The sequence below is a fragment of the Poecilia mexicana genome, unplaced genomic scaffold (assembly GCF_051168715.1).
Source record: "Poecilia mexicana isolate PSO_F unplaced genomic scaffold, ASM5116871v1 scaffold_21, whole genome shotgun sequence".
Taxonomy (NCBI): Eukaryota; Metazoa; Chordata; class Actinopteri; order Cyprinodontiformes; family Poeciliidae; genus Poecilia; species Poecilia mexicana.
In genome coordinates this window covers 21,363,737-21,381,550 of record NW_028263390.1, presented here as the reverse complement: position 1 = coordinate 21,381,550, position 17,814 = coordinate 21,363,737, and the positions used below count along the sequence as shown (strand labels likewise).

Genomic DNA, 17,814 nt, shown 5'->3' with positions numbered 1-17,814 from the left:
TTCCAAGCACTCTGTGTCTACTTTCTAGTACAAAAATCTTAGGACAAAAGTAACTGACAAGAAACTTTTCAGCCATATATAGAAGATTGTTTTAAGTAAATAATTTCTTAATATTGATGAAACAGTTCTAATTTCATTGGCAGATTAGTTCACTAATAATCTGTTAATTAATGTTAAAAATGAAATAATCTGCCAGTAAGGAACTGAGGAATTATTGACTAAAAATAAACTAGAAACTGAACATAAAATACCTGGTAAGATTTTGTGTTTTTGCAGTGAATGGATACTTTCTGGACCCACTTCAGACTTTCAAATGGAGTAAATATTTCAACTTTTTAAAATTAAAAACAGAACATTTTAACAAATGTATTGGTTCAAATGTAATAAATTCTTTGTTGTAGTTTAAATAAGATTATTACCACTGGCGCACATGTGAGACAAGTTCGTATGCATTTCTTTTTTTATTGTGGGAACCGACTTGGACAAGATCTAGCCTGAAGTCCCATAATTCCCTTAAATGCCTGTCAAATCGAGAATGACTGGCGGCTCCACTTTTAACCTAAACACCAGAATGTGTCATAGGGAGAGGAGGGATTACTGGCAGATGCCAGATGCTTAATGATGTAAATATCCATTAAATGAAATGCTGTTTAGGATCCAACAGGCACCCAAGAGCTAATTAAAATAAGCTCATTGTGAAAAGGTATCAGTCAGAAAAAGAGTAATTTAGATTAGATTTACATTTAAACATTAATTTCATGAAACCAAGTAATTTTTGAGTGTAAATTAAAATCCTTAGTATGAAATTTTAAATTTTTTTAGAAATAAAGAATTACCAACTTTCTGAATGTTTTTTAAATTTGAACCATGAGTGAGAACAAAATGTGCGAAGCTTATAGTCGTCTCGGACCCAATTTTACTGACCTGGGATTTAGCCATTGCATTTCAATTGTTTGTCAGTTCACGTATATCCCTATGATATACTTGACAATACTTTAAAATACACTGCTCAAAAAAATAAAGGAAACACTCAAATAACACATCCTAGATCTGAATGAATGAAATATTCTCATTGAATACTTTGTTCTGTACAAAGTTGAATGTGCTGACAACAAAATCACACAAAAATCATCAATGGAAATCAAATTTATTAACCAATGGAGGCCTGGATTTGGAGCCACACACGAAATTAAAGTGAAATGTTCCCTTTATTTTTTTGAGCAGTATATGTATGTTAGACCAGCATGGATCTATTTATCAGGACAAATCTAAAACACTGGGACTAAAGTGATGGGCACACTTTGGCAGGCCCCTTAACATTTCTGCAGGAATTTTCTAGTTCTCATTTATCATGACTTTATCCCCCTGTTATTTCAACTTTATTTTCTTAAAATTATGACTTTATTCTCATACTATTTTAACTTTATTCTTGTAATTTTATTTTTTTTATTGATATGACCCTATTACCTAGTGTAAATATAAACAGGTACAGTTATGGACCTGTTTTGTGAAGTGGCGCAACATTAGATTTCACTTTGACCAAAACTGGAAGATGATATGTGACGTCTGTGGGTAAATCCATCATGGCGTAACTCTGTGCTCCATTTACACACACCAACTCCCACTCTGTCTCTGTGTGAAAGTACAAGCAGACAAGAGAAAAGATTTAAAGTCAGTGAAATCTTCCCGGAGGAAAAGCTCAAAATGCTCCCTAGTGGCTGGTTGGTGGAACTACACAACTGTACATAGCTGTACATTACACAAACTGTAAATGACCTTTTAACTCGTTTACTTTCCGAACAACCGCATCAACAGGAGACGACTATTAGACACCTAACGCCTCAGGAGGTTTGTTCTTCAGTAAATTTCAGTTTAGCGTGGCTGGATTCCTTCCTCCTTCTGGGAAACAACTATCAGGTCGTTATGCCTCAGGTGTAATGGTGGCGTTTAACCGTTGGAGATTGTTTCCAGTAACAGCTAGAAAGATAAGGAGGATTTCGAAAGATGGAAAAAACAGAAATCAGAGTCTAAGGAGGCAGAAATTTTACTTTGTGTAATGTACAGCTATGTACAGTTGTGTAGTTCCACCAACCAGCCACTAGGGAGCATTTTGAGCTTTTCCTCCGGGAAGATTTCACTGACTTTTTGAATTTGATTTTGTTCAGCTTCACTCTATCTGAAGTGGACAACCTGGGTTAAACTCCCAGTTTGAGCCTAATGGGAACCAGTTGTTACTGAATAAATACCAGCAGACCAGAATGAATGAGTTCTGTTATTTACAAAGTAAAGATTTCAGTACAAACTAAAATAAAACCAATCAAATTACTTTGAACCAAATTTGGAACATTTCAATCCATCTGTTTAGTTTTGCTTTTATTTTTTCCTTCATTCGTCCTTCCTCTTCTTCCTTTGTTTCTTCATTTATTTTTTTGTTTCTTCCTTCCTTTAATGGTTCCTTCCTTTTTCCCTCCTTCCTTTTTACATTTTCCTTCCTATTCATTTGTTTCTTTCACCTTTTCCTTTCTTTAAAACTTGTTTTCATTCTCTTCTTTTTTCCTTCCTTCCTTTAAAACCTTGTTCCTTTTTTACTTCTTTCTTACTTCCTTTGTTTATTTCCTTCCTTCATGCCATGTTCGGCTTTAACCTTCTGACCCACATGCAAAATCAACAAGCCTGAGTAAAGGTAAGGATTTTATTTTCTTTCTTAAAGACAACAGGCAATTCTTCTTAATCCTTCTGGGGGCGGTTGTGTCATACAATCGGAGGTCCCTGGAATGAGAGCGGGGTTACTGGTGGCCCAAAATTAGATGATCAGCGATGCAATATGAAAAGGCTTACTTTAGAATGGTTCTGGTTGAGGCATCGGGGAATGTGCCACGGTCCAGTGTGGAAAATGGTTCATGGAGGTTCCTGAGAAGAGTGAGGATGGTATTGACAAGGAGCCGGAGAACTGGTGGAGAGGTGTGGAGGGAGCAGCAGGCAGGCAGACTTGGAGGTAAAATCCTCAGGAGGAGAAAACAATGGAACTTGATCCAGTGAAAATCCAGAGACTGACCTAAAGGCAGGCAAACACAGGGACTATGAAACCACTGGTAAAATACTGAAGAGACGGATCAAAACAACTAGTAATGTAAACCACAAGAAACAGCTAGAGAGACTACCGGTGCACGTTAATCATCCAGCACTGAGTGAAGGTTCTGCTGCTCCTTTATCCCCAACACTGATGAGGCAGATGAGATCCACCTGCGTAGGCTGCCCAGGTTCTTCACCAAGATCTTCACTGGAACAGATGCATCACTCACACACTCACACCGGAACCCTGACACTTCATTCCTTCCTTCGTTCTTTACTATGTCCTTTGTTTTCTTTCTTCCTTCTTTCCTTAGTCCTTCCTTATTTCCTTTCTTTCCCTCTTCTTTCTTCCTTCCTCCATCACATTTTCCTTCATTCATTTTTCTTCCTTCCTTTGTTCACTCCCCTATTCCTTCATTCATTTCATTTTTCCTTCCTACCTTTACTCATTCCTTCCTTTTCTGTTTTCTCCTTCAGTGTTTCCTTCTTCCTTCCTTTCTCCTTTCTGTCTTGTTCTCATCTCCTTTCTTCCTTTATTCCTCCCTTTATCTTCTTTTACTCCTCTCATTTCTCCCTGTTTTATAAAATTTTCTTTTCTTTATTCCTTTCATTTTGAAACATTTCCTTCCCTTTCATGTCATCACTTTCTGAAGAAATGCTCCTAAATCCCTTCCTCCAGTCTTCTGTGTTTCATAACCAAGCTGTATAAATAAATATTTACTAAGTGGAAACTTTGACACAAAACACTCTCACTTTACATCAAGAGGTCAATTAGATGCTAACGAGATTTTATCAAACCATTTTAATTTCTCTGATATTTTCCCCCTCAGATTCAGTGTAAATCATCTGAAATTGTTTTCTGCTCTAACTTCATCAGTCGGTCGAAAGTGAGACTTGCTGCCCTCCTCTGGCTCTCAGTTTAATATCCAATCCTCATAAATATCAATCAGGGCTTTGGAAAATAGATGAGAACATTTTTAAAGCACTAAAATGACATGAAATTCAGGAAATAGAAGATGCTAACTGGATTTCCTTAATGGATTCTTTATGTGCATCATGTTCCAGTTGATAATCTCATTGTTGAGGTTTTGTGTTTGTTTCTTTTTCCCATTAAGAGGCATTTAAGCACCCTGTGAATAATTAATGAGGAAACAAAAGAACCAGCTGACCTCCTGGTGTTCTTCCTGGTTTCATCAAAACATTTTAGTCGTTTAATAACATGTAATAAAAAACATACAAAAACACAACATAAGAGTTTCACTGAAGCAAATTTCATCTAATATTCCCAATTACTTAATCTGATCATTTCTGTTTCTTTTATTTAATTTTTTTTTAACTTTCTTACTTATTTCCTTCATTCCTTCCAACCTTCCGAACAACCAGAAGTTGTACCCTGATATCAGCAGCGGGTTCCTTCCTTCCTTCCTTCCTTCCTTCCTTCCTTCCTTCCTTCCTTCCTTCCTTCCTTCCTTCCTTCCTTCCTTTCTTTCTTCTGTCCTTCCTTCCTTCCTTCCTTCCTTCCTTCCTTCCTTCCTTCCTTCCTTCCTTCCTGCCTTCCTTCATTCCTTTCTTCCTTCCTTCCTTCCTTTCTTTCTTCTGTCCTTCCTTCCTTCCTTCCTTCCTTCCTTCTTTCTATAGTTTAAATAAAAACAAGTCAGAGTTCTGCAGAAATGCTTGTGTTGCCAAAGCTCCACCTGATCATTTCTGTGTCTTGGATCAGGTATCTTCTATGTTTTGGTGTTCAACCACTGACTGAGCAGCGGGGGGTGTTCTGGCCCCCACAGCAGTGAATCAAAGCAGTCTTCATCCTCCTCCTCTCCCTCTCCTGTCGCTTCCTCCATTCGGCCTGAAGCCACCCGAGCCGTCAGCTTCTGCAGCTCCTGTAAGACGACTGGGACGTCCAGTTTGACCCGGGAAGCCTTGAGTGTTGCCGGGTTAAATGGGAAAGTCCGAATGAAGCCTCCAGCTCTGATTGGTGGAACATGTTGACCAATCGGAGGCTTCGCTTCCTGAACATGGAGCCTCCGACGTTTTCTGTGAAGCAACATTTGAGTTGAGTTTGACTTTATTGGACGTAGTGTGATAAACAAGTGAACAATGTTATATATGGAACTATATCTATATATGGAAGAGTGAGTTTTTCTAGGATCAATTATTTACCTTTATTTATTCATTGGGTTGTTTTTCTGCTTTAATTTGGCTGAAATCTTTTAATATTTAATTTTTTTTATTCATGATTAGTATAAATTTGACTCAAGTTAGAATAGTAGTTTTCCTCCCATCCTTCTTTTTTTCTTTGTTCACTTCCTTTTTTATCCTCCTTCCTTTCTTCATTTATTTTTCTTTCCTTCATTTAAGACTTGTTCTCTGCAGGCCAATTCTCCTTTCCTTTAACTCCCCTTTTGTCAGTCTTCATTCTTTTTTTTCTTTCTTCCTACCTTTAGAACTTATTTCTTCCTTCCCTCCTTATTTCTAGTTTTCCTTCGTCCCTTCCTTTCCTCCTTCCTTCCTACATTTGTTTACTCCCTTTCTTCCTTCTTTCCTTTTATTTTTTCCTTCCTCCATTTACTTATTGTCTTTCTTTCTTCTTTCCTTTGGTACTTATTACTTATTCTGGGTAAATGCAACCAAAACAAATATGCTAGCCTAGCGCTATCAGGAGAAATGGGTTGCGCTATTTAGGCAGAGACAAAAAGAAATCCTACAACTGCTAACATTTGTTCCATTTTTGTTTACATTATGTGAAGAAGGAAGTTGCGCTCTTGTTTTCTACTGAGGTTTTAGTGTCATTTGCTTCAGTGGTTCATGGTGCAGCGCCCCCACAGGCGAGGAAGGGAACAGGATTTTCAATTAGGTTGGGTTTGACGCAGTGCAGTGTGAACTACCAGACTAGCAGATTGGAAAACGCCCTAAAAGCAGCCAAAGTCCCCCCAAAAAACTTCCAACGACATTTTGAAATCCAGGACAATAAATCTGCAGATTACGAGAAAGTCTGGCTATTGGTACTCAAAGTATGCAGTAGTAAGAAGAAAAATGTATACCTGTAGATATCTGGAAGCCTCCAGGAATCTGTAGATGGTCTGAATGTTGACCTTTTGCCCTGAGTACCGAGCACCGAAGAGGAAACCTCGTTCTCCATTTCATCTTGTGTTTCAGCGTCGTCTCGGTTTGTGACCCCAGTAACCTGAGGAGCATATTTCATCTGGCGTGATGAAAGACCTGTTTTCACCACGTTTGTCTTTGAGTATGAGCCGAGTATCCAGTGTAAAGTCTCAACGGGTGGAAGGTGTCTTTTTGTCTTTTCATGTTGCATTTTAGAGGACTTTTTATTTTTCTGTTGAAAGTTGCTGTCTTTCAACTTGGGGAGTGAAGGAACAGGTGTTGAGATGTTAGCATTGAAGCTAGTTTGGACATTTCTTTGTGTCTTATAAGCTTTGTATCTTAGACCATCAATAGGTGTGTAATTCATCAAATCAACCAGATCACTGATCAGCCCCTTCTTCACTGATAAGTCGGTCTGGCAGTCCAGAGTCAGTGAGGGGCTGTGGTTGACCTCCAGAAGCCACGGTTTGAACTTACTATCAATGAGGATGTCAAAGCCGAAAAGCTCCACGCAGTTCGGACAGTCCGGTACCGACGGAGTGATGGAGAGGAGCGTCAGCGTGACGATGTTGTTAATCCTCTGCCACAGAAACGGCTCATTAATGTTCTGGTTCTGGAGGAAATACCTGAACTTGCTCATCGTCCACTTACACCCTGAACCGACCTGTCCTTTCTGGGTTTTATAGAAGGGACCGCGCTTATTGATGCTGGTGTTGGTGAGGTGAGCGAACACGTTAGACAGAGAGGACAGGTTGTATTTCTCTGTGGCGAAGCGCACCAGCGCCTCCTGGTGGATGTAAACAGTAAGTGGATTGAAGCTTTTCACACACACATAAATCCTCAGGTCAAACTTGTACCCTGATATCAGCAGCGGGTTGCCGATGTACCTCTGCACCACAACAGAGCAGTTGTAGACCAGGTCTTTTATGTCCCGGAAGAGGAAAATACCTCGACCTCTGGAGAGGTCAACGGGTTTACAAATCCAGCAAACTGATCTTTCTCTGTTAGGAAGCAGCTTGTTGTATTCAGCCAGGAAACTGGTGTATTCGTTGGGAAAGATGAAGGTTGTCGGACTGAAGTTGTAGAGAGCTGAACCAAATGTTGCCTTCATTCTCCTCAGGTTGCGTACCAGTGAGTCCTTTCCAAAGAAGTTAAGAGAGAATAATTTAGTTTTTCATAATTTCTGTTCTGTTTCATTTTATAATTTTGTTCAAACGAACAGCAGCTTGTAAAAAAGCAATTAGTAAAGCTAATTAATTCTATATTTGGGTATATTTCAAATAAACACATTTTAGAAATAAAAACATGTTTTTATTTCACTTTCAATTAAACTCATAATGAAATTGTTAAAGGTGACCTATTGTGATTCCTTGAACAGATTAGGCCTGTGGGTTAAACAAAACATGTTCATTACTTTTTTTATTATTATTTTTGCACAAAATCATTCTTAGATAAGATTTTAATCTCCCCAGTTCTGCCTATTTTGAGCTGTTTTAGGGTCTCTGTCACTTTAAATCCAAATAAGAATCAGATGCACAATTATATAGCTGTACATCTTTGAAAAGCAGAAGTGGAGCCTCCTGCACAATCAACAAGAATGTAGCAAGTGGTTTCTGTATGATAAGTTAACAACAAAACTCTTGTCTTTCCCCTTTTTGAATTAATAATTCTGTTGTACAGAAGGAGTATCCATAGAAAGACTGCTGGTTCTGTTGGGTCACTTTAATATTACAGTTCACTACAGGTGAATTAGTGGAAATGTGGAAATGTTATCTATGCAAAATAAAAGTAATTGTATATCAAAGCATCACCTTTCGCGTGATGCCGGCAGTTTTGGGATGGTGATTGAGGCGTTGCCATGGCAGCAGGCTGTGATATTCTGAGCTGTGAAACTCTGACCCCCTCCAGTAAAGGTTCCAGTCTCTGTCCTCTCGTTTCCGTTTGTCATATTCTTTCCATCCTCGTTCCAGGAGCACTTCCCTCACCTACGACAACGTGTCAGGGCCATTGTAAATAGAAAAAAAAGGAATACATTTCCACTAAAATCCAATAAATTTTCATAATAATCTCAATCTCTCAAATTTTCAGGTAAAAACAAGAACATTTCTGAGCTGCAAAACTGAAAATTTGCAAGAAAAGATAAGAAAATTTTAGATTAATCTCAGAAATATTTTAGAATAAATATGGAAATTTCTGAGTTTGAGAAGTCAAACATTTCTGACCTTTTTTCTAGAAAAAAGTCAGAAATTTTTTTTTTCTGAGTTTTAAAATTCTCAACTTTTAAAACTCAAATTTTCCAGAAGTCAAAAATGTTCAACTTTTCAAACTCAGGATACTTTTCTTCTTTCTCCTTAGAAGATTTCTGAGATTAATCTCAGAATTTTCAAATTTCCAAAACCTTTCAAATTTTTGAATTTTTCTTGCAAATTTTCTACTTTTCAAACTCGGAAATTTCAGAGTTTTTTCTTGAAACTTTCTGAGATAAATCACAGAATTCCTGAGATTTTTCTGAAAGATTTTCTCATTCTTTTTTTTCTATCTGCAGTGGCCTTAATAAGCCGTCATACTTACCAGTTGTGGACCTCGGTCATGCAGCCTGAACACCAGCGACGCAGCCATGCGGCTTCAGGAAGGAGCAGCTAAGTTCAGAACATTAGACACGCTCCCGTATTAAACATGTTTTTTTAGTGCAGGATTGTTCAGATATACATATTTAAGCCCATAATTTTAAAAAGTGTAAGCTAAAGATGCTCCTTCTTTGGCTTGAAATCAAGAATTTGTTGGAATTTTAACATCTGGTAGTTATTAGCAAGTAGTCGGGTTAAAAATAAACAGCACAGACGTTCCTCTGGGTACCATTTTAAAGCTCTCATAAATGTTCAGCTGCATTCAGCATTTACAAACATGCAGTTAACATTTAACCCGGCCTGGCTGCTTGTAGATGTGTGAGTTGAAGCATTCCAGTTGTAAATCTGAGACGGCCAAACAAACCCGACACTTTGTTGACCCATCAGCAGCGAGAGAAGGGTGAGAGTGCATCAATTATCCATTAGCTGAAAATATTTGCTGCAATTCAAACTGATGTTCACAAACACAGTGATAATCAGCACAGGCATCATTTATGCTAAAAGTGAATCGACTTATTCCAGATTTGATGTTATTCTTGTTTGTTACATGAAAAATTTAAATTAGGCCAAAAAAATTAAACATTTTCCTTTAATTTCCAAAGTAAAAACAAATAATCTTATCTTACCTTTGTATAAAGTACTCAGAATAAAAGTACTTTTGTCCTTTTATGCAGAGGTCTTGTCTTTCAGCGAGTTGTTGACAAGCTATCAGTTCTTTGAGCTCCACCTACTCACAAAATGCGGCATCAATTGTCTGGACCATGTCAGAGTCATCAGTTCCCGAGAAGCAGATCTGATGACGACGCCTGGAAGGCTTTTAATAACGAAAAGCTGAAGCATAAAGCTCTTAAATATGCAGAGATATAAACATGCTTGCTCTGTTATATTTTACAAATATTTCATTTGAATTTTAATATAAAACAAATGTAACCTGAATAAACAAAACAAGCCTTTTTAAGAGGCTAATAAAAAAGGTGGAGAATAACTATATAAATCAGTCAAGAATCTGAGTGACATGATCAGTTATTTATTCATTCACTTGTCAAAACTAAAGAAATTGCATCTGTTTTGATCTATTTTATTGTCTGCTTTCTTAGTAATCGCTTGTCTTTTTAGTGTGCTGGGTTTTAAGTCTCATTCTTTGTTTCACATCATAACCAGATGACAAATAGGTAATTTTTGCTAACTCTAGCTTTTAACTTATAAATTGTGTGTTTTATTAAAATTTACTGTTTAAGTGAATCAAAATAACTCAGAGCATCATGAGTTATAAGCTGCCTGTATACAACACTTCTGAGACAAAGATTGTTTTCTCTAACATGTAAATCCTTTCTTGCAGAACAAAAATTTCAACTAAAACTTAAAGGAAAAAAGGAAATGATGTAATGTTTCTGAACACATTTTTTAAAAGTAGATTATAGTGTTTTGTTCCATAGAGCAGCCAACTACTTTGGCTGCTCTATGGAGACAATAACATGCCAATACAAAAAGAAATTCAAGGCTGTTTAGAAAGTCTAGCTATGCCATTTGGCACAGCGTGTTTCTACAAGATGGCCGCTAGATGGCGGCAGAGAACTCAAACTTGTGGCGTTCATTCAGAAGCGTCAACCTCTAAAAAATGTGCCTTCATCTGCTGCTAAGAGTGCGTTTTAAAGGGTCGAGTGAAATAAGGCAGTTGCAGTCCTTCCATGAATGTACATTAATAAACGAGTTTCATTCATGCTGCATTCAGGAACTACAGACAACAGCAAATACTGGCTAAACTTTAGATTTTTTTGTTATAATTTAATGTCAAATTATTTTAAAGTTATGCTATGATTTACAACATGTTTTCTGCCAAGAATCCTGAATCCTATTTAGCTTTCAAAAGTCATTGATTTGGAAACAAATGCATTTTTTGTTTCATACGGTTGATCTTTGTTACTGTCCCACATAGCCATAGAACACTTTAAAGAACTAAACCAAGTTATATTTCTTCTTTTAAACTGTCACTGCTGTTTATGCCTATTTGCAATATTAATTTCAGTATAAAAAGGCGAAAATAAAATCACAATTAAAAAGTTACTGTAAAGATATATCTATTTCCATTCTATCTACTACCATATCTCTTTTTATTCAAGGGTTTTACTTAACTCTTATTTAAGACGCGTAATGTGTACGTGGGTTTGAATATAGAGAAAATGCTTCTCATTTCAATTTGAATTATTTGTTTTTATTTACAAAACTTAGTCTAAATATTACTTGTAGTTATAATAAGACTTGAATTGTTGTTTTCATTAATTTTACTTAAACGTTTAAGCTGTTGTGATATTTTCTTCTAATTTTTTATGGGACCATTAACGACCAGTGGTCTCATTAATTCTTTACATTATTTATAGATTTTACTGTCAATCAAACTAGTTGTAATCAATTTGTAACATGTTCTGTCCATGAGAGGTATTAGCCAAATACCAACACAAGAGGACTAACCGATCTATAAATGCTATTTTTAATTCCAAAATTACTCAACACACCATGCGGAAGTGGATATGGTGACATTTGTGCTTTTAGTGGATTGGAAATTAGTTTTCCTACTGCCCGCAAACGCCTCTGCAGTCAGCACCCTCCGAGTCATGTGACGTCCTGTCATGTGATTCAGTCACTTCCTACTGATTCGGTTCAGAGCCGATACTCTGCTGTATCATGTCGTCTTAATTCGGTTCCACGTTCGGGGTCCAGCTGAATAGAAACATGTTTTTCCGGGATAAACCGACTCAACGCCGGCCTCTGAGGCTGGCTCTGTGGCTGTGCATCGGTTTGGGATGTTTTTTGGTTCGGTCCGGAGCAGAAGAGGTCCGCAGCAGCTTGTGGTACCAGGACCTCTGCAGGTAACAAGCACACCTCCTCCAGAAACAGACAGACGTTACAACGCATTAAACAGCGTTATTTCCTAGTTAAACCCCTCAGCTAGCCATTTAAACCGGGTTATCTGTGTGTTAGCTAACGCTAAATCGCTTTTCCCCAGACTCGTTCATCTGCTAGCATCGCAGCACCTTTGACATTTATCCCCAGCTAAAAGCAGCTCTTTGTTTTCGTAACAGAACCAACTTTTAGCTTCGGCGGTACCGCTTTCAGTCGGTTAAACTGGACACCAGGGGTTGACGCAGAAGCTCTGCTGTCTGATAAAAGCGTGCTGGTGGAGCTGAATGGAACAGATTGACCACATTTTCCGAGCACATTTTAAAGTGCTAAATCTGTAGTTCCTGGGTAGTAAATTTACTTTTGCCATATTTTCTCCAGATATTTATAAATCTAGAAAAACCTAATTTAATAGACATTTTAATACAGAAAATATAAATAGAAAATCAATCGATATTAAACTTCTGACTCTGTTCTTGCGTATTTGTTGATGACATCACAAGAGGTGCTGATCATCCTGCGTTAATTGACATGATGGCGGACAAACTGCACAGTAGCTCTGCTGCCTTGCAGCAAGAAGGTCCTGCACAGGATGCAAAGTACAGCTTTGATGCGACGCATGCCAGGAAATTATTTGGAAAGTTTGATGTACTTTCATGGCTGCAACACAATACGCAAAAATAATAGTCCAATAAATGGTTTATTTTTACATTAAAAAATGCATTTTTTTATGTGCGTCACTTTATTTGTTTGCTCAAGAGCCAAACACGAAGCTCAGATGTGTAAAATTTAAAATATTGTTTGTGTTCAGGTATAAATAATACAACTGTATGCATTGCTAACATTGTGGTATTTTCTTAGAGATGTTATCAAATGGTGACAATAAATTAGGTGTCTGTGGCAAAGTGCACTCAGATTTAGTTTAGAAAAGATGAAACGCTGGTTCCTCCCATCAGTTTAAATTACTCTATAGTAAAACATTTAACATAAAATCACTAAAAAGTCAATTTTGAAAATGATTACAGAAGTACTTTGAAGGGAAACGTGGGACGTTTTTAGGCTTTTGCGTTGTCTTTGTTGCAGTCAGCAGAAAAGATGCAACACATCTGAGACTAAATATTAGCTTTTCTTCACTGGGGCTCTGTTGGTGCAGCTGTTGTCTAAATATTGACTCAGTAATAAGACAGAAATGATAACCAGTTACCTGAATGCTCACACTGGCTGCTGTTTGTTTCCTGGTTTTGTCACTTTACTAAAGAAAAAAATCCATAATTAACCTCAATCCCGTTTTAATTGCAGAACACTTTATTGAAGAAATTGGATGTTTTCTTCACATTTTTATGGACTAAATATTGATTTCAATTCTTTCTTAATTAACTCTGTCTTATCTGTCTTTCAGCTATAAATGGGAGGCTGTAGACCTGGACAACAAAGTGAAATACACCATAAAGCTTTGTGAGTCTTCACCACCGACCAGCTGTGGGTCCAGCACTGCAGTTTGCGCCCAAAGCCTCAGCGGCGAAGACAAACACTCAGTTGGTGAGTACAGTTCAGTAAGGAGGAAGAAAGCGCTGTGGTTCTGTTTGGTGGTATATCGGACTGAACTACGAGGAAACGTGTCTGCATTTGGTTGAACGTTGTAGGTCAGAGGTTAATTTAGGTCATAGCTTTGTCAGATATCCCTTCAGCCATGTTCTTATGGAGAGTGAAGTGTGCCAAATTACAAGAAATAATTGACGTATGAAATAATTAAATGTCATTAATTTTTGAAATAAATAAATACAGAATTAAATATGCAATTATATGTGCCTCAATTAAATGTATTCATTTAATTTTAAAAACTAGACATAATTATTTCATTATTAAATAAATTATGTCGTACTCTATAACTGTAGCACATAATTAATGGATTTAAACTAAGGCTACAACCATAGATTATTTAAGTAATTTTTTTTGTACTGTTTTGGTTTAATTCCTGCTCTGAATATGTAGTTTTTTTCAGAAAATGGCTTTTTTGAATGCGTATTCTCCAGTTGATGATTAATCGATTATTATCTTAATAATCGATTAATCTGATTAATCGTTTCAGCCCTAATTTACACCGTCAACTTTGCCCAACTCAGTGGGTGGGATTAGAAAGGGTTAGCCTGTGCTAGCTAGTGGGTGGGACCAACGTTAATAATGTCTGAACTCTGTGGCAGCTTCCTCCACAGTGAGTGTTTTCTTGACACATTTGATCAATTCTATATTTAATAAATAATTTCTCTATTTAATTCCAGCTTTAGTAAATTAATGATACATTTAAATAATTTTCATAAGTTATTTGCTGTAATTTGGCACTCTTTGCTCTCCATAGATTTGCTTTATGAAATCTTGAATTTGCAAATACAACAATAAAACTTGATGTCAACTTAGTGTCTTAAATGTGTCAAATTTTTCTTTTTCAAAGATGTTTTCATCAAACTCAAACCTTAAATTTAACAAAGTTTCACTTAAAACAGAACTTTAATTACTGCCTAAACTCTGCGAAGGTATTGCAGTTAGGAAGTCAAAGTCTAGAACCACCAAGCATCTGCTTGAGTTGGCAGTTTTATTTGAATTTCATAACATTTTAAGTTCAGTATTTGTGAAAAACCGTCAGATAGTTGTAGGGCTGAAACGATTCCTCGAATGATTCGAGTACCTCGATTACTAAAATTCCTCGAGGAAAATTTACCTGCCTCGAAGCTTCGTTAATTTATGTTTTATTATTTAGCGCACCGTGTTCCGGCCGGGACTTCATTTGCGTTGCGCGGAGCTCTCACTTCCGCCTCTGAGTTGTTGACAAAAGCTAAGTCTCAGCGGCATAAAGTCCAATCTTCAAGATTGGCTCGTGGGGATTTTATTGATTGATGATAATGCCCGACTTTTTATCGTTTTTGGGGAACCAATAAGCATCCTTAACATGACTGGGGGAATGCCTGGAGTACGGCAGCATTTCTCCTCCGGGGCTGCTGGTTGAAAGCGAACGGCGGGAAGAGCGCTGAGGTGAGCGGATAGCCTGAACAGGGCGGGCGGCTGAGTAGCTGATGCTTACCGTGTAAATGTAGCTTTACCGACGAACCGCACAATAAATTTCATATCCCGGTCTGAAGAAACGGGTGGCGGAGCGCATCGTACATGGCTGGTAGATGAGTTTCTGAGTGTGACCAGTGAAGGTGTGGTAAATATCCCGTATTGCTTCCCCCCGTGTTCGTCCCCCGGTCTAACGGTTCGTCAGTCCGCTGGTCTATTTCCTCCCCTCCACCCCATCTTACGTTCGTTCATTCACCCTCTCCTCCATTCGCCCTCTCCTTCCACTCCAGGCGGCATTTCCCGTATTTTCAAACCCAAAGCGTGACAGGTTAGGTGGCAAGGTGAGTTTAATTAATCTATTAAACTCACTGAAGATGAATACATAAACTAAAAGCTGGATTGTAGACATTTTTTATAAGCATATTTGTGAGCCTGCCTCTTTGTTATTAAATTCAATATAATTTCAGATTTTTCTATAACTTTTCTTCTAGTTAACTTAGAAAGTGAGCTATTATTGTTACAGGTTAGTTTTCTAAACTACAAAAAAGCAACTGTTAGGGAAGCTCAAATATAAAAAATTGGACTGATATTGATATCTGATAGTAACACCGGTATTATGCCAGATTTACCAATATTTCATTTTATTATTATTTTTTTATCCGATTACTCGATTAATCGTAAGAATAATCGATAGATTACTCGATTACTAAAATATTCGTTTACAACAGCCCTAGATAGTTGGACGTTACCGGCCTATTTTAAGTAGGATTTTACTGTTTCTGCTAAATAAAGCCTGATATGTCCTGAAAGGAGTCACAGCTGCTGATCGAGTCAGGATCCGTCATTCACCCCCGAGGCAAACCGAGATGACAGCCTTGTTAGTGAAAAGGAAAAGGGTTCCTTCACAGCAGGGTTGATGAATGAAGCAGGACTAGTTTCATATTTATACGACGGATAAGTTTGCCTTACATCTGACCCAGATCGATCCGTGTTCTGACTGGTCATTGAAGCTGTTGTTTTAATTCAGATGAATATAATTAAACAGGAAACGGCTCCACTTCATATCCAGAAATATCTTCACTCCAATCATATAGACAGATTACGGCAATTAAAATTCAATCGAAATATCAAAGCATCGTTCTGTAAAACATCAGTTGATATTAAAACTTAAAAACTTTTCTGTGTTTTTATTTAAACTGAAGCAACTTTAAGTGTTTAAGGAGTTCCTGAATGTTTTTATTTAATGACTGAAACTTAACAGACGGCAGTAGATTAATGAAAAAATGCAGATATAAGACGACCTTCTCGTTTTTGTTTTATCCAAAATATTATGGTTGATACAACAGAGATCACATCAAGGAAAGAAAAAACAAGTTATAATATTACAAGAATAAAATCCTACAAAAATTTTTATGAGAATAAAGTTGTTATATTACAACATTATTCTCAAAATATTAAAATGTTATTCTTGTAATATAATCTATAAATTATTAACCACAACCTGTTTCACATATTTAAATTCAGATTTAAAATTGAATTTAAATAGATTTTAATGATGATATTATGATGATATTTCATACCCAGATGCTTTGTTTGTTTCAGAAATTTCTCATCTTCCCATAGAAAAACTCTCATTTGATGTCACAGAAATGCAGAAATCTTTACTTTTTACATGCAGGAAACATGAAATGGGAGTTTTGTTAGAATAATATTAGCATAAAAATCCTCCTCCTTAATCTTGATCGCTTCAGCGTTTTCTCATGCTGTGCTCCTCACTGAGCGTGATGTAAAACTGATGTTTTTATGTTTTTCATGCCGCCTCAACCTCACAGCGCTCTCAGTCTTGCTGTCGACAACAGGAGGTTTTATTGCTGACTGAACTATTGATCTGATGCTGTATGGATCAGTTTGTTGGTGCTTCATCAGAGATCTGATCTCTGTGCTGAACAGGCAGAGTCCCTCTTCCTCCTCCTCCTCTTCCTCATATTTGTCAGCAGCTTGTTTTAAGTAAATAATTCCTTAATATTGATGAAAGACTCAGTTGCTCTGGCCGATTATTTTACTTACAAAAAGATATTGTTCCCTTGTTATAAGCAAATTAATCTGCTAGTTGAACTGGTATGTTTTCAGGAATTATTGACTTAATTTTTCCTGCTTTCTTCCTAAAGGAGGATGTTACGCCCCTTCTGTTGCATGAATGAACCCATTTAGAAAAATTAATTCAGTTTTCGCTCTGAACTACATTTTGGTTTCACTCTGAGTAAGAGTGAAACTACTAAACTACTACAATTATAGTTTAGGAGGCATTTACTGTTTCCCACTGGGCCAGTTAGGTTTGGATAACTTAATCCAAATCTATTTATTTTTTATTCTAGAACTGCAGCACTGATGGTGGCAGCATGTTGGAGCATCGCTGCTACGTTTGTTCTCATTTGTTCTTTTCCTAAACATTTATTTACTTGTTTTAGGTGTTTTGTGTTTGGATAATTATTCCCTCTGCCTGTGCAGCTAGGAGGATTTTTGCTCCTCCTTTTTTTTTGTTAACTTTCAGACAGTTGTTATAATGTGTAACCATAGCAACAAGGTTTTACAACTGAGAGCAGCTAATTAGCATCTGTAAAGCTCCAATAACACCTGAATTGCGACTTCAAATCACAGAGGAGTTGGAAAGGAGGCTTCATGGATGCAGATGCATAATGAGTAAAAATCCTTTCCCCCACTCTGCTGCCTCTTCACTTGGTTTTCTAACCATTCAGTCAGATTTAAAGAGGAGTGGCAAAAGCAAAGGAGCTGGAGTAGCAGATTGCTAACAACTGATTGTGTCATCCAGAGTGTGTTTCTGTGGAATATTATCTTTGCTGCTCAGATATTGAGCTGTTAGTCATGAGACTGTCATACACAGACAGTCTTCAGTCAGAGGCATCTGCAGATGCAGTTGCAACACTGACAGCTACTCCATCCACAATGTCTATGAGTTGACAAATTAAAATGAGTTTGATGATTTCCATTCTGATGATGAATATTTTGTTTTTTGGTTTCAGTTCTGTTTTGTTTTATTTTT

The 17,814-nt window shown here is 37.2% G+C and overlaps 2 protein-coding genes and 1 long non-coding RNA gene across 3 annotated transcripts in view; 1 reads left to right on the top strand and 2 right to left on the bottom strand.

The window, feature by feature from the left end:
• Window positions 1-1,128: 1,128 nt before the first annotated feature.
• Window positions 1,129-4,212, bottom strand: LOC148153092 (uncharacterized). The gene is made up of 2 exons (XR_015761855.1): window positions 3,162-4,212; window positions 1,129-3,055 (listed from the first exon to the last, which is right to left on the bottom strand). It is a non-coding gene; the product is annotated as an uncharacterized LOC148153092 (long non-coding RNA).
• Window positions 4,213-4,570: 358 nt separating this feature from the next.
• Window positions 4,571-8,793, bottom strand: ttll2 (tubulin tyrosine ligase-like family, member 2). Its single transcript, XM_088002178.1, has 4 exons — window positions 8,746-8,793; window positions 7,986-8,159; window positions 6,114-7,312; window positions 4,571-5,106 (listed from the first exon to the last, which is right to left on the bottom strand). The coding sequence occupies exons 1-4, from the start codon at window positions 8,791-8,793 to the stop codon at window positions 4,800-4,802; spliced, it is 1,728 nt and encodes a 575-aa protein (XP_087858304.1). The 3' UTR covers window positions 4,571-4,799.
• A 2,646-nt stretch (window positions 8,794-11,439) lies between these two features.
• The window catches only part of igf2r (insulin-like growth factor 2 receptor), a 43,353-nt gene continuing 36,978 nt past the window's right edge, over window positions 11,440-17,814 (top strand). Inside the window, exons 1-2 of the mRNA XM_014986019.2 lie at window positions 11,440-11,668; window positions 13,099-13,238. Of these exons, the coding sequence (XP_014841505.2) occupies window positions 11,532-11,668; window positions 13,099-13,238 (277 nt within the window). The 5' untranslated portion in view covers window positions 11,440-11,531. The remainder of the gene's footprint in view (window positions 11,669-13,098; window positions 13,239-17,814) is intronic.